We start from the raw sequence: 15340 nt of genomic DNA, 5'->3' as shown, positions 1-15340 counted from the left end.
TGTATGATTTTTCATGTCCCTTCCACAAATGCTTCTTAAGGCATCGAAAGTGCCGCACAAAAAGAGTTATCACAAATGAAAGAACACTGGCACCCTTTCCCCCCGTTTACTTTAACCGTACATGCTCCAACTCTGGCTCAGCCATGTGCTTTGGGCCTTGTGTATATGGTGCTCATCACAAATGTGCATAGCCCAATAAGGCACAATCAGCTCTACCTATGTTGGATATGTGTTCAGATGTCACCCAACCTGCATAGACAAGCCGGAGTCAGGTGTGTGTGCAAGTACATGCACAGATCCAATACAGCTGCTCCACCTGGAACAGCTGGAGTCTATCTGTGTTTGAGATACCTAGGAATAGAGATACTCTCTTCTTTAGTCTTTCACACAAAGGCTGATCACTTTTTTTTAAGAGTGCAAATTCTTAGTGGAAGAATATATGAGCCCTACCCAGACACACACCCTTCTCTGGATATGGGTGGAGTGGACAGACAACCCTACACCACCCAAAAAAGAATCCTTGGGGCAGTATTACTCAGTGGTGCACAACGAGCAACCAAACCTTAACTCTTTTAAGAAATATTCAAAAGGAGTTGCTTCAAAGAAAATACGTGTGTAGGGGTGTGTATGTGTGTGTGTGTACGTGCACACATATGTGTGCGTGAGCATCTGTGTGCAACAAGCAATCTTTACAAAATTGTATTGTCATATTTAAATCATTAACCAATTATCTTAATGTGAGAAGAAAAATAAATAAAGAATAATCTTTTCCATTTTCAAACCTGTTTGAACAAGCAAGGATTACACTGAAAGGCATAGAAGATAAAAGAACCTAATGCAAATGGTTTAAACCTGAAGGGCCCTGTACAATCACTGATACGTCCCTCAAATGGGACTCTGCGAAGATACAGGCAACAATAACTTGTAACAATAACTGTAACTTGTGACCTTACAGAAATATGCATCCTAATTTGGAAACAAAGGTATAGAAAAAGAAAACAAATGATTGGGTATGTGCTATGCTATTATTTATTAGCAATTAATTTCTCTCCACAGGATGCCTAAACAAACTTATTACAATGCTCTTGGGAGAGTGCAAACATCTTAGGAGACATTCAATGTCTAAAATATTTAATTCTATAACCAACAGAAAGAGCTGAAGGGGACATTATAGGCCACCTAGGAAAGGACTCCTCATGCGCTCAAGAATATAGGAGACCTTCAATGCCACTCTGCAATGCTTTCTATTGCACAGCTAGGCTCTATGGCAGCTTTCACCACACTAGCACCCTCCAAATCTTTTGTACTACATTTCCCATCTGCCCCAACCAGCATGGTCAAAGGTCAGGAACAGTAGGAGTTGTAGTCCCAAACATATGGAAGGCACAAAATAGAGAGAGGTTGCTCTAAGATCTCTTGTTCATGCTACACACATTCTTTAAACCAAGTCCTTGATGCTACACGGGGGGGAAAACCGTTTCCAAAATGTTTTCAATCAACCAATTCCTACCCCAGGCAAGTTTCCTATATCCCCCTAGATGTGCATTGCGGCATAGGTTGCTCTGTCTAAATTACCCATGGTATCTACTTCTCAAGCCCCATCTTCAATATATCCAGTGATGGATATGCTTCCTTTGGCAAACTGTGCAGTGATCATTTGCTCACATGATCACACACCGTCCCATGGCTATACATTTTTAAGTCCAAAACAGTGCAATCCTATGCATGTCTACTCAGAAGTAGCTCCCATTGAATTCAGCAGGACTTACCCATGAAAGCATATATAGGACTACAGTCTAGGTGACTTACAGTGCAATCCTATCTGTATCTTCTCAGAAGAAAGCCCCAATGAATTCAGTGGAATTTACTCCTTGGTAAATGTGTACAGGATTGCAACCTTAAGCATACAAAACTGCTATGTGCTGGTTCCAAGACTGGATACTCCCCCACCAAATATTTAGTCCCAATATATATATATATATATATATATATATATATATATATATTTCTGTTTGTACTTAATCACTACTGTTGCACAGATATGCATTGCATAGAAATAAAAACTAAACATAAATCTGCACCCATAGTGATTACTATTTTGGAGAACTTGTTTTCTCAGTATGCTTGACCAGCTACAAAAGAGGGTAGGGCTCCTGCAGCTTTAACTGTTGTGATGAAGAGGGAATTTCACAGGTTACAGCATGCATAAAAATGACACCTGCTGAAATTCCCTTTTCTATACAACTGTTAAAGATACAGGAGCCTTGTCCCCCTTTTCATATGGTCACCCTATAGTGTGGAGAAGGCAAATACACAGTAAATTTTGGTAACCAAAAATTCCACTGGGATCTTAAGTTCTACTTTACTCTTTCCTATGACAGCATGATTATCTTGCTGGGCAAGTTACCATGACAGAAAGAAATGTGTCCTTGTAATAATGAGGACTAGAACTTTACTTTCTTTTTTTAAAAAGGAAGCTGGAATTATCCAGGTGCTAACAAGAGCCTAAGGCTACAAAAAGCAGTGCCCACTCCTGGCCTTGGAGAATCACAACCATTATTATTATTATTATTATTGTTGTTGTTGTTGTTGTTATTATTTTATTTATTTGTTACCCGCCTCTCCCTCTGGATCGAGGTGGGGTACAGCACAATTAAAAACAACATAAAATACATAAAACTAATTCAAACATTAAAACCAGTGCAAAATGTTAATCTTTCTAGGGCTTATTCAATGGCACCAGACCCCACAGTTGACTTTGCATTGTAAAATAGAAGAGGGAGAAAGAAAAATACCACAAGAAACATTCAATTCTTCCTCGAAAGAGCTTGACAGCATACGAAGAGTGGTTTTTAATTGCTTAGGGACAGACAGTGACTTTCCAAAGGCCACATTATGACTTTCATGGCTGAAGCCCAATACAACAGATCTCTCAACCTTGGCTAAGAATTTGAGAACACGCTTCGTGGTTGTGTACTCCCTGCCCATTCCTCCTACTGTCACTCTTCAGTGGAATTCCCCCTACCTCCCTTTGCTGTGCTTAACCACCATTCAGCACTACATCTAACCATGTTTTAAGATTAACCATAGTTAGCCATCTCAACCAGGATTTGAAATCAGGTTTAAAATAGGCTTGAAAATCCTGGTCAAGATGGAACTTGGAGTTAACCACCATTAGCACTGGAGCTGAAGTAATATTGAACCAATATTAAAGGTCAACAACAGAAAGGAGGGGGAAATCCATGCTGCAGAAGAGAGGAGAAGGAGATGAAGCGTACAAGCCCAAAGACCGTTTCTGATCGCTTAACCATGGTTAAAGGACCAGCAGAACAACATCTGCACTGGACCCGAAAGGAGATTGGAACACAGATCTTCTTTGTCTAACAACCTATCCCAGGAGTGGGGAATGCATGGCCTTCCAGATGTTGTTGTACTGCAACTACCAGCATCCCTCACCATTGGCTCTGCTGGCCCAGCTGTTGCAATCCAACATCTGGAGGACCACATGTTCCCCACCCTGGATCTACCTGCTATACTGCATTGGTTTCACTCTTTTCTTTTGCATCACATAGCCCGTTTGGCATAGCAACACAGATATTGGCACAGTATGCAAGCCTCAGACATGCTGAATCAGCATGCCAGGCTCTTGGAACACCCTCATGTGGGAGCTCCCCCAGCATTTGTGGCAAGAGGCCTCACCCTTTTTCCTAATGAGAAGCTGAAAGCTCTTGTTATTTCTCATTTCTAATTATTCACTCTGTTATAGCACTCAATGATTCTAGCTGGGATACTTCCTCACCCCCACCCCACCTCTTGTGCTAACCCACCTACAATAATTACCTCTGTACATCTGAACTACGCTTGGCAAGTAGGTTGCACTCTTTGCTTTTTATCGTGTGATCTTTTCATTAGTCATGGCATATACAGGACACTCCTTACACACAACTTCGATATTGTGACGGAGAGGCAGCCCTTCTTTATTAGCAAAGAAGAGACCTGGCACATTTATTCACACAGGGCAGGGCTCTGAAAACTGAGACAAAGGGCTTTGGAGACAGAGAAAAAGGAAAATCCTCATTAAAAAAATGAAGCTACAATTCTGGTCTTGCATGACTGTACCGCCTGTCCTTCCTACTTGTCTGTGCAAGTTGCTTGGTAAGGGCATTTACTGCAGAGATTCTAAGCTTCTGTCTGGTTAATTATTATGGTGGCAGGTATCAGGCACTTGGAAGTTAAATGCAGACCAAAATGTTAAGGGAGCTATTACAAGGAGTGGGGGAATGGTATTAAACAGTGATAATGTTGAGGCTGTTTGTGAATGGTAAAGCAGAAAACACCAGTTAAATGTAAGCCACTATTCTTCAGAACCTTATCAGCACTATGACCTGCCCTGTACAAAATTGCCAGGATTTCTGAAATAATACATGCAAAGTATTCTGAACTTTGTAAACCTCTACCTGCCAAGCTATTTGATGGGGGAATGAACCCGCCCCCAGTTGAAGGCTATTGAGCACCATAGAAACTCAGTATGGTGTAGTGATTACGGTTTGGTACTAGGAAGACCCAGGTTCAAATCCCCACATAGCCAGGAAGCTTGCTCAGTGGATTTGGGCCAATCACCATCCTCGAACCCAACCTACCTTACAGGGCTGTTGTGAGGATAAAATGGATGAGGGAAGAACCATGTACACTACTCTGAGCTCTTTAAAGGAACGGTAGGATAAAAGTGTAGCAAATAAATAATAGGAATATTTTTAGCATACAAGATGAAGATGATGCTAATTTCATCATTCACGCTCTAGCACAAGTGTTTCATACTCACTCAGCAGTGCTGTTATAGATTGTATGTCACGTTGGCTAAGGACTAACTAGAGAAGTCAATGTGAAAGTCCTACACACATGTCCAAATAAAACAGTACAGGTATATAGCTTTAATAGTATTATTATTATTATTATTATTATTATTATTATTATTAGTCATGTAAATACTTGCATGTTCTTTCTGTGCATAGGTGGCAACAACTCTACTGTTACAGGAGTGAATACCACCAGCAGTAGAACACAAGTGGAATGCAAAGACTTTTACTTTTATCTCAAACCGTTGGCAGTGGTTGTAACTACTGTGCTCCACAGTATGAAGAATTCCAAAAGGCGCTGATAGCACTGATGGTTTAGAAGTGCTAAAGCTGTTGTCCAAAAAAAAAAAAAAAAAATCGGCAGAAACAGCCTAGCAATTGAGAGCTCTCGGAGAACTCCCTGTCCGTTGAGGTGCCACAGAACCCCGCCTCTTTCTCATTTCCCAGGATTACAGAGGCTGGGAACATTGTGGAGCCAGTTTGCTCAGCCCTTCAGGCGGGGTGAGGCTAGCATTGCTATCTGAGCAAACTCCTAGTTCATAAAACGAACAAAGGGTGACAGAATAAGCCTCAGTGGACCAGGACCCAACCCCAAATCTGCCGAAACTCAGATAAAACTGCTGCGACTTTTGCATTTATAAACATATATGCCAACATTTCTAGGACATTTCTATTTAGACGTAGCTTGTAAAAATTGCTCTGATTAAATGTTTGCTCTTGAAGACTGACTAATCTCTAATGAGCTGGCTTTTGTTAATATTGGAGACAAAAAGGTACAAGAGAGCAATAAAGAAAGGACCCATATAATTCTTTCCAAAATAAATATGCAATACTGTTGCTGTTTTTTAACATGAACCTCTTTGATGCAATGTCACTAGTTATTACAGGGATTGGAGATGCCCTAATTGCTGCTTTTTTATATAGCCTTCCATTATTTAATGCACTTCCTTTGCTCCCAATTCTATTCATCTAATATAACCTCAAAGAGTTCATAGGGTGAACTAAAGGAGGTCACTAACATCACAATCCTATACATGCCTACTTAATTTAGCAGGACTTAATCCCAGGTTAAATGTGTATAGGATTGAAGCATAAATCACTACAAACAAAACCAAGATATCTACTCTAGGATCTACCTTGAAGCATTTTTCAGAAACAGTCATAACAGCACCTGCTGTGTAATCAGCAGCCAATTTGGACTCAGATAAATTAATCAGGTGAATATGGGAAACTAGCCAAACTGAAAACAAAAACCTTAAACATACAAATAAGTTAGAAGATCTACTCATGTGGCATTTCTGTGGGCATCTAATAAATAAATAATAAATAAATATTGTTTTACATGACATTGCTGTTTTTATGCTTTTAAATTTTTATATATTTGTTTTTAATGTTTACTATTTTTAACTTTTGTAAAATGCCCAGAGAGCTTCAGCTATGGGGCGGTATATAAATGTAATAAATAAATTAAATAAATAAATTTCATGCTAGACTTCAAAGTGAATCAAGCATGGCTACCACATACATTCCACTCATTTTACCAATGGCTTTTATAGGACCTCTGTTTAAACCACATCTACACAAATGAGCATATGTGCAACAGCAGCAAAAGCATGGAGTACTGTGTCCACTGTGGAAAAAGAAAACACCCAAACAATTAACAGAGCCTTCAGTTCTTCAGAGCGATACACAAAAGGAGGAGCAATAGTGCAGGGCCATCAACTGTTATGTTTATATAGCCATGCGGTTTTCAACATTCATGTAAACATCACAGCCCTGATTCCCGCATAGAGGCCAAGGTTCACTGAATCCCATGTAGGCTTGACAGGCGTTTGTTTTGCTTTTACTCCTATAAGGTTCCTGTGCTTTTCACGGTTTCATGACAGACTGAAATTTAGCAGGTGAAAAAACTTCTCTCACCACTGCATTGGCAAGCTGGGGAAATGCTTAACCTACTGAATTTCCGCTTGTCCTACAGCTGTGGAGTCACATGTTCATGATCACAGAGTGTAGTGCTGAATACAATCTTGCTTTGGATATCTGTTACTGTGCTAGTTTGTTTCAGACATTCTGGGCAACCACAAACATCTTTACTGAGCTCAATAGGGTTGGGCAGATCTGCTGGTAGATCTCTGGATGATTTGCAGCAGGTTTTCTGACTCAATTATTTAAAATAGCAGCAAAAGGACTCCCCATCCCATCACCAGCTCTAAACCAGTCTGCTGAAATGAAGAAAGCGTTGGGTAACTTTGAGGTGTGGGGGTGAAGGACTGTGAGCTCTATTCAGTTCTGGTACTCAAAACAAATTCATGGGCTCAGAATTGTTTCAATTCTAAGCACATGTCTTGCTCCAGGCTCTGGTTGGTGGATCTCAAAGTTCAAGTAAAATAACAAAGTAGATCCACCTTCCTCCAACTTGGAGCCCTGGCTAGGGATAATGGGAGTTGTAGCCCCAACTTATCTGGAGGCTACCACGTTGCTGGAAGGGTGGAGTAGATCCTCTAAAAGATCTACTCCACCACTGGCTTGCTTCTTTGCGTGTTCAGAATTGCACTACCAGAGTTGGCACACACATGAATGTACCAAACATGTGAATTAATTCCACCCCCACCTACAAATGAGTTTGTGGTGATGTTGCATGACATGAAAGCTCTGATCTGCGATGGCTCATTCATACAAGCAATTCACCCACTCGGCCCTGTCGCCATCACAAATGACTTTGTGAAGCAGCTTTAAGACTTAGAACAGCCTTCCCTAATCTGGTGCTTTCTGACATCATTCCCATGGCCACTGGCTAATGCTGGTTGGGAATGATGAGAATTGTAGTCAAACTCATCTGGAGGGCACCAGGTTGGGGAAGGCCGAATTGAAATATTTGGTTACCTATCTGAATTTAGACTCATTCAGTGGGTGTGTTTAAGCAAAGCCCACTTTGAACTCTGTTCCCAACTGTTAAAAGGGGAATCAGGAGAAACTGAGGACAAATTATGATGTGTGTCCCATCTTGAGTGAAAGTTTTTGGCTTAAATTCTTAAACAAATAGAACCTGAGGGAATGCAGTCAAGACAACAGTTCTGCTAGAATGTTTGCATGACCTCAAAGTACTGGTTCTATTTGCTTTCGTGTTCAAGGCTTCTATAAGGTCTTAGCAGGTTCAAAAATTTAACATACTTAAGAGGAGGAAACCAACGAATTGATAAAAAAAACCTGCAACTATTCTGAAGAATGTATTAGTTCAATCTTGATGCATAGTACTTTTAATAAAATTAAACCTATGTGATGCTGTCCTACTGAACTGCCTACACCCAGCCCCTCAGGAGGGAAAGTAACATGAAATGAGCCCAAGAAATTAAGTTTACAGGGTTCTGATATGGAGAGGAAGGGAGGGGATGAGAAAGGAATGGATTTCCAAACACAGGACACAGAAGGAGGCCGAAAAACAAATCACGCTGTTTTACCAGCTGCCTGTGGATGCACGCCCACACATGAAGCGGAGCCCAACTTTTGAAGAGTAAACAGCTGCCTCGCAAGGTGCACTGTGAACTTGTATTTTATGTCTCACACTGATAGACAACCATGTGCTCAATTATGTATAGTAACTTATCTACATTCCTAAAGTGACACACCATCTGCTGTGTCCCACAATGGTCGGCAACAAGAAATCACCATTACTGGAATAGCTTCAGGAGTGTGCCAAAGTATCTCCTTTCTGAGCTGTCAAAGGGTTGTACATCTTGGATGGTTTAGCTTAGAGAAAAGGAGAGTGAGGGGAGACATGATAGAGGTGTACAAAATCATGCATGGAGAAAGTGAATAGGGAGATGTTTTTCTCCCTCTTCATAACACTAGAGCCTGGGTCATCCCATGAAACTGATTGGTCAGCACAGATAAAAGGAAGTATTGCTTCACACAGCATAGTTAAATGATGGCATTCACTACCACAAGACAGTGATGGCCACCAATTTGGATGGCTTTAAAAAGGGCACTGGACAAATTCCTGGAGGAAAAGGCCATCAAAGGCTACTAGTCCTGGTGGCTATATGCCACTTCCAGTATATCACAGGCAGTAGACCAGATGCTAGGGAACACTGGTGGAAGGGTACAGTTGCATTCATGTCCTGCTTATAGATTCTTCATGGGCACCTAGTTGTCCACTGTGGGAATAGAATGCTCGACTACATGGGTCCTTGAACTGATCCAACATGGCTCTTCTTGTGTATCTAGACTAAGTCCCATTCATTTCAATGGGTCTACTCTAAACAAGACTAACACTGGATATACATACCTTCCCCTCCAACTGCATGTATGTGCATTGGAATTACACATGTGTGGGACTGTCACATATGATCATGAGAGGTAAGCTTGGATTTGCACGGAGTGCATAGTTAGCAAGGAGCTGAGGCCAATGACACCCTCTGGCTGATTATGACACATGCTTTTTGCAACACACTTATTCAATTCATATCTTGCCTTTTCAGATGTACACTTAAAACATCTTAGGTGTACACCTAAAACACGTAATGTGCAACGTAGCTCATATTTGCACATTATCTTCTATAGAGCGGAACCTTCTGCGCAGGAAAAGCAGAGTGTACGTAGCAGCGAGGCATTTTTCTTCCTCAGAGCAATAAACCAAAAGCCCCTTCTCTTGGAGGATTGACAAGATCTGAACTCTCCTTTAGTAGGCATCTCTCTCAAGGAACTGGCTAAAGCTGAAGGTTTCCTGAGCACTGAGTCACAGCCCCTCCCACACAGATATAAAAGAAGCCTTCTTTATTGGGTATGGAGGAGTTGCAAACGTTTTAATCTAAGGAAGCTTAACTGGAACTCTCCAGTTCAAGAAGATTGCAGCCAAAGGCACGCAAAAGATAAGGACACCGGTTGCCATAAAACCTTGCATTATCAATGAGGTGAAAACCAATGGTGAAAAGCCAGCCACAAAACATAACGAAAAACACATGAATTAAATAACTTACTCCTCCCCGCTCCCCCACCCCCGCTCGAGGATAATAGTATTTCCCCCCACCCTCTCAAATTCAACACCAAACATCAACTGAGCTAGACGCGAAACAACCGACTGCAGAGAACCACTGTGCAAACCGAAGTCCCTGAACTTTGTCCTGAACTCATTTTTAAAGAGGCCCCACAGGGCAAGTAAACTTTCCAATATTCTAAAGGCACGACTATCTTGTCTCCTTATAAACTAGGGAGAGGTGGGATTTGTGGAGCGATCTACTACTCTTCCTTCGCATACACACACTTCGAACGTGATCGGTATTTATATTCCAGGGGAAGGAAACCACACGCAGCTTCAGGATCCAGCAACCCTCTGCTGTCCGGTCCATGCCCACCTATCGCGTGTGTCTGCTCCTCCTTAAAAATCCAATGCTGACTCTGTAAGTAGGCTGATTTGCGAAGAAAGATACGCAAGCACCAAGGAAGACACAGGAGAGTCTTGTTGTACTTACGTATATCCTTCCGAGCTGATGTCCCCTCCGTAGCTTTTCTGGACGTAATACATTTTATGGGTATGGCTGCTTCCCCCTCCTCCTCCTCCTCCTCCTCCTCCGCCGCCGCCGCCGCCCCCCATCATCATATGGGAGTTCATTTCATAGCGCATATCCGGGCCGGACTCGGCTCTGATCATCCTCCCCACGCCCAAGGTGTTGAGCCTGGGGTGGGATCCGCCGTTCATGCTCATCTCGACGGCTGAGTCGGTTCAAGCTTCGAGTCTCGGATAGGAAAAGAAGACCCAGATCAGAACAAAGGCATCAATTCTCACGGGAGCGACTTCTGGGACGGAAAGGGGTCTCTCTCTCTCTCTCTGCCTCTCTTTCACTCCACCTCACCCTCAAGCCTTTACAAGGCGCGAATCCTCACGCAATTACTAGCGGGATAGCAAAAGAGCGAGCAAAAGAAGTCCTCTAAGAAAAGGGGGGGAGGAGAATACAGATAGTGGGGCAGTTCTGCAGAATGAAAGAGGGGAAGTTGGGTGGGTGCAAAAGTGGGGAAGGGGTTTTGAAGGAGAAGGGAGGGGTCGAATCGGGAACAGGGTGGGAAACAAAGTCTTGAAAGAGAGGCAGGTCCTGTGGTGCTGAGCAGCTGCGCTTGTACCCAGGTGAAGAGGAGGCAACAGAAGTTGCGGAGATGGTGGTTCTGGTGGTGACGGAGGGGGAGGAGGAGAGCAGCCAGTCCCCTCCCTGCTGGCACAGGAAAGGAGAAGCCGCACCTTTTGGAATCCTTTTTGAACGAACAAGCCTGGGCGTGGAGCCGCCGCCCCGTCAGTTCGTTCTAGTCCTTGCCTCCCCACTGCCGGGCTCATAAAACTGGGTTGTGTGTTTGAGAGACTTCAGGGCCGCTCCCTCCCTCCCTCTCTGACATAGTTCTTCCCCTTTACCTGAGCCCAACCCAGAGGCAAGGGAGCCAACGCCTGGCGCGCTGTTACGCCCAGGAAGTGAGAGAAAAAGGAGCGTGGAGTCCCTCTCGGGCCCTCCCTTAACAACAAGGAGCCTTTGAAAGACGCGCAGGGCTGCCATGGGAGAAAACCTCCCGCTCCGCTGCAAGGAACGACGCTTCTTCCACGAATAAGCGTTCTACTCCCCCCACCCCACCCCCGCTACCAAACACACACATTTTATACTACAGTGTGAATATTCAAGGTGTTAGGATATACAGACTGGACATATACCTCAGTACGTTTTACTCTCCCTGCCCTACTCACGAGAGGGTGGGTTACGCACGCACACACTTGTCAGTGCATGAAGTAAAGTTAATAATCTGCCTCAGAGTGGGCAAACGCTTCCCGGAAAAGCTTATGGTGGGAACGATGCAAGGCCTGTTCGCACAACAGTATTCCAGGCAACTTGGGGGTGTTTCCAAACGAGGCTTTTATCATGTAGTTCTCCTGCCTCGTCCGTAGAATTTTTTGAAGCGGGGGGTGGGGGGACGTGTTTCCACCAGACGACATCGCCTTCAATTTGTAGCCATGTTCTGCCATCTCTTTCTAGCTCTTTTTTCCTTCCATTTTAAGGTGTTGGACTGGGAGTCGGGAGATCCGGGTTCTTGTCCCCACTCGGCCATGGAAACCCACTGGGTGACTTTGGGCCGGTCACAAACTCTCAGCCCAACCTACCTCACAGGGTTGTTGGAGAGGAGGATCATGGGTTCCTTGGAGGAAAAAAGGTGGGATGTAAATGTAATGTAAAATGTTGAGATGGAAAAGATGGAGTAACTTTACAATACTTTTCGCTTGGCAGTAGTAGGAACCCTCCTGTCTGGAACACACATGTACATGTGGATTGGGGTGGCAGTGGAAAGTTGGATCGTAAGCACCAGGCCTGCCCCCAATATCAATTTGTTTTACTAAATGTCTGAACAGCCTATAAACATGCACATATGCTCTGTATGCATGGGAATTGTAGGCCTTTTTTCTGTCTAAGCATGCATAGGATTGCACTCTTAAGGACTTTTAAGGTCAAATGAGAGCACTTTGTACTGCCTTTGTACCAAGTTAAAAAGAAACACCCGCACAAAGGTACTTCCAGACTGCAGGCTTTTCGTGCACCCAGTCCTTACTCTCCCACTATAAGCTACACCCAGAATTGTAACTGACTTCCACACCTCAGTCAGTATAGCAAACTTAGGCAAGTGAAAAGGTAACATTGCACCTAAGCATGCCGTTTTTAGCAGTGTGAGTGTTTTTCAAACAGTTTTAAAATTTGCATGGAATACTTTTTCACCTAAGCAATATTGTTATTGCATGTATATTTTAATATATGTTTTAAAAATATATGTGAAAGAGCATTTTAGCAGCATTTTTTAAACTTTTTTTTAAAAAAAATGCTGCTAAAATGGAACAACTGGAAAGGACATGGTAAAGTTGATGGAGGAGCAGTGCTAAGGTAATCCTTAGCAGGGATGGCACTGCTATTCCATAACTTTTAAAAATATAAGTTTTTTTGTGCACTCTCAAAGGAAATGGCACTGGAAAAGGGCAAAAGAATAACAATTTTATGACCATGCCATGTAGATGCCCTTTAAAAAAGGGAGGGTGCTTCCAGCTGAGGTTTTTATTGTGCATTCACTTTGCATCATATACGTAATATTACTGGAGTGTCCATATATTATCATCTTCCATTTGCAGCCCTCCTATGTTTTCTCAATGCTTCTTACTTCTTGTTTTTAACACCAAAAATCCATGAAGTAAGGAAAGATGGAATAGCTGCATAATGTCTTTTGAGTGGCAGTAATAGGAGTGTCTATCTGGAAGCACCCTAAGACCTGGTTCACACATAACACTAGCATATGAACAACAGGTGCTCACCTTAACCAAAAGTTAAACAATGAGTGGCTACAAAGTTAAGGAAATAATGAAACAATAAACTTATAGCAAAAACCATCATATATATATATCACAGATATTGTGGAGCAGCTTTATTATTGTATTACTGTTGTCTGTGTGCTTATTATTTTTGTGTATGCCCCTAAAAAGTGTTCCACATTTTATTCTTTGTGTGTGTGTGTGTGTGTGAGAGAGAGAGAGAGAGAGAGAGATTGTTTTTGCTATAAGTTTGTTTCATTATTTCATTAACTTTGTAGCCACTCATTGTCATACATAACACTAACACATGGTATATTTAACACATGGGCTGTTGAATTCTGGGTTGTCATGTGCAAACCCAGCTGCACTGACAAATTGTGGTTTGTTAACCACAAACAACACAGAAAGAGAACCCATAGTTTGTTGTTGGATTGTGAACTCTGGGTAGTCTGAACCATGGGTTGTCATTAGTGTGAACCCAGAACCATGGGTTATTTTTCCAGGCTACAGAGGTGGCGAGCAAAAGTGGTGCCATTCTACATTCCACTATTACTGCACCAGAAACACATTTGGGATACAGAGAGGGAACTGGCAAAGCAGAGGGGTACAAATAGCCTAGGGATTGAGTGGGGGAAAACATGGTTTGGTCAATTGTTTGCCAGACAAACTCTGGATAGGGCAACAAACCATGGGTTAAATAAACCATAGGTTCACTTAGACCTGTGTGAACCAAATCTAAGGGCTTTTTTACACAAGGCATTTCATGCCCTTATCATTCCCTTCTCACAGTGGTTTACAGGTTCTTTAGATGAAGCCATGACCCCCCAATTTTGTGTCTGTGTCTAAAGAGCACTTTCTGCAAGTTTTTTTAGAGCAAAGAAAATGCAATATTTAATTGTAAAAGTGAAAGAACATGCTTTTTCACTTGTGTATTTGCTCTAATCCACTATACCACAGTGCTAAATAAAGATTAGGTAGCAGGAAAATAAACTCTTTTTATGTAATGCTTGAATTTCAATTGTGCAACAAAATGAAAATTAGATATGGTGGATTAACATCTGATTAACAGCCACGTGTAGAAAAGCTATAAGAGTGGTAATTCCCAAGTAAATATGTAGTGTGAGGCGCCCCAAGTTTCCTTATGATCTCTCAGTGCTCAAGGAAAGTATTATATTAACAATGGGCTTCTTCGGATGACATACTAAGACATGGTTAGGCTGCTAACCCTTTTGCAGCAAATAGTTAGTGCACATGTTTAAACCGTGGTTATGTAGCCACCATGGTTAGGAATGGTTCACACGATATACCAAGTCATGGTTCACATTATATGCTAAGCCATAATGTTTAACTCTAAATGTTTAACCACTGTGGCTTAGGGTGTTGTCTGAACACTACCAGTGTGTTTATGTTCTTCCTGGCATGCTTGAAAACGGGTGCAGGGATCAGGCTGGAATTGGAACTTAAAACATAGAGAACTATGTCTTGAACATAAACATTGTCTTTCATTCTGATATTTCAGTCTTCAATATATATTGCATTTTCTTCCAACAATACTCCTTGGGGCAAGTCAAGCTGTTTTTTTTAACTTGAAATGTACAATTGTTTCCTAAATGTGTTTAATCACAATCATTCCGATATCAACATGTTCAAGGGAAATGTGTTTAAAGCAAATATATAAGCAAAGAATGCCAATGAAGTGAGTTAAACATGTTCACCCAGCTAGCAAGGACCAAACTCCATGATTAGATCTGTTGCAGATCTTGTTTTACCAATTAGTAGTGCCACACAATTGCTTTGAAAATTAGGGAAGTAGTACTCTGGAATAAGGCACTTGTTCTCCTCTGAGTCTTTCCCCAATCTAAATTGGTCTCCTTTTTAGCTGATTTTAGCTTTAAAGGGTGAGGGATGACACACATACAGGAGTTGGATTCTGGACTTTGCCAAGATTTACTTCCAGATCCTGCTTTTATTGGTAAAGCTCAAATACTTGGAAACATGACAAAGAGCACCAAGAGCATATGCAAACTGCTCTCCAAATGATAGACTTCTCTACACAGACTGCTCCACACAGATAAAATGAACACCGTGTAGCATCGCTTGCATCCATCTAATTATATTATCTCTTGACAGACTTTTTCAATGTGCAGAACAAACAATTATTCAG

At 42.1% G+C, this 15340-nt stretch overlaps 1 protein-coding gene across 3 annotated transcripts in view; it reads right to left on the bottom strand.

Moving 5' to 3' along the window:
* DSP (desmoplakin) overlaps window positions 1-10756 on the bottom strand; it is a 56905-nt gene extending 46149 nt beyond the window's left edge. Inside the window, exon 1 of one of the 3 annotated variants that reach the window (XM_063130348.1) lies at window positions 10325-10756. In XM_063130348.1, coding sequence (XP_062986418.1) covers window positions 10325-10557 — 233 coding nt within the window. In that variant the 5' untranslated portion in view covers window positions 10558-10756. The remainder of the gene's footprint in view (window positions 1-10324) is intronic. The other 2 variants (XM_063130349.1, XM_063130351.1) reach the window with 2 other exon arrangements.
* Window positions 10757-15340: the final 4584 nt, after the last annotated feature.

The sequence above is a fragment of the Elgaria multicarinata genome, chromosome 7 (genome assembly GCF_023053635.1).
Source record: "Elgaria multicarinata webbii isolate HBS135686 ecotype San Diego chromosome 7, rElgMul1.1.pri, whole genome shotgun sequence".
Lineage (NCBI taxonomy): Eukaryota > Metazoa > Chordata > Lepidosauria > Squamata > Anguidae > Elgaria > Elgaria multicarinata.
The sequence above is the reverse complement of the archived record's forward strand: the minus strand, read 5'-3'. Positions and strand labels throughout refer to the sequence as shown.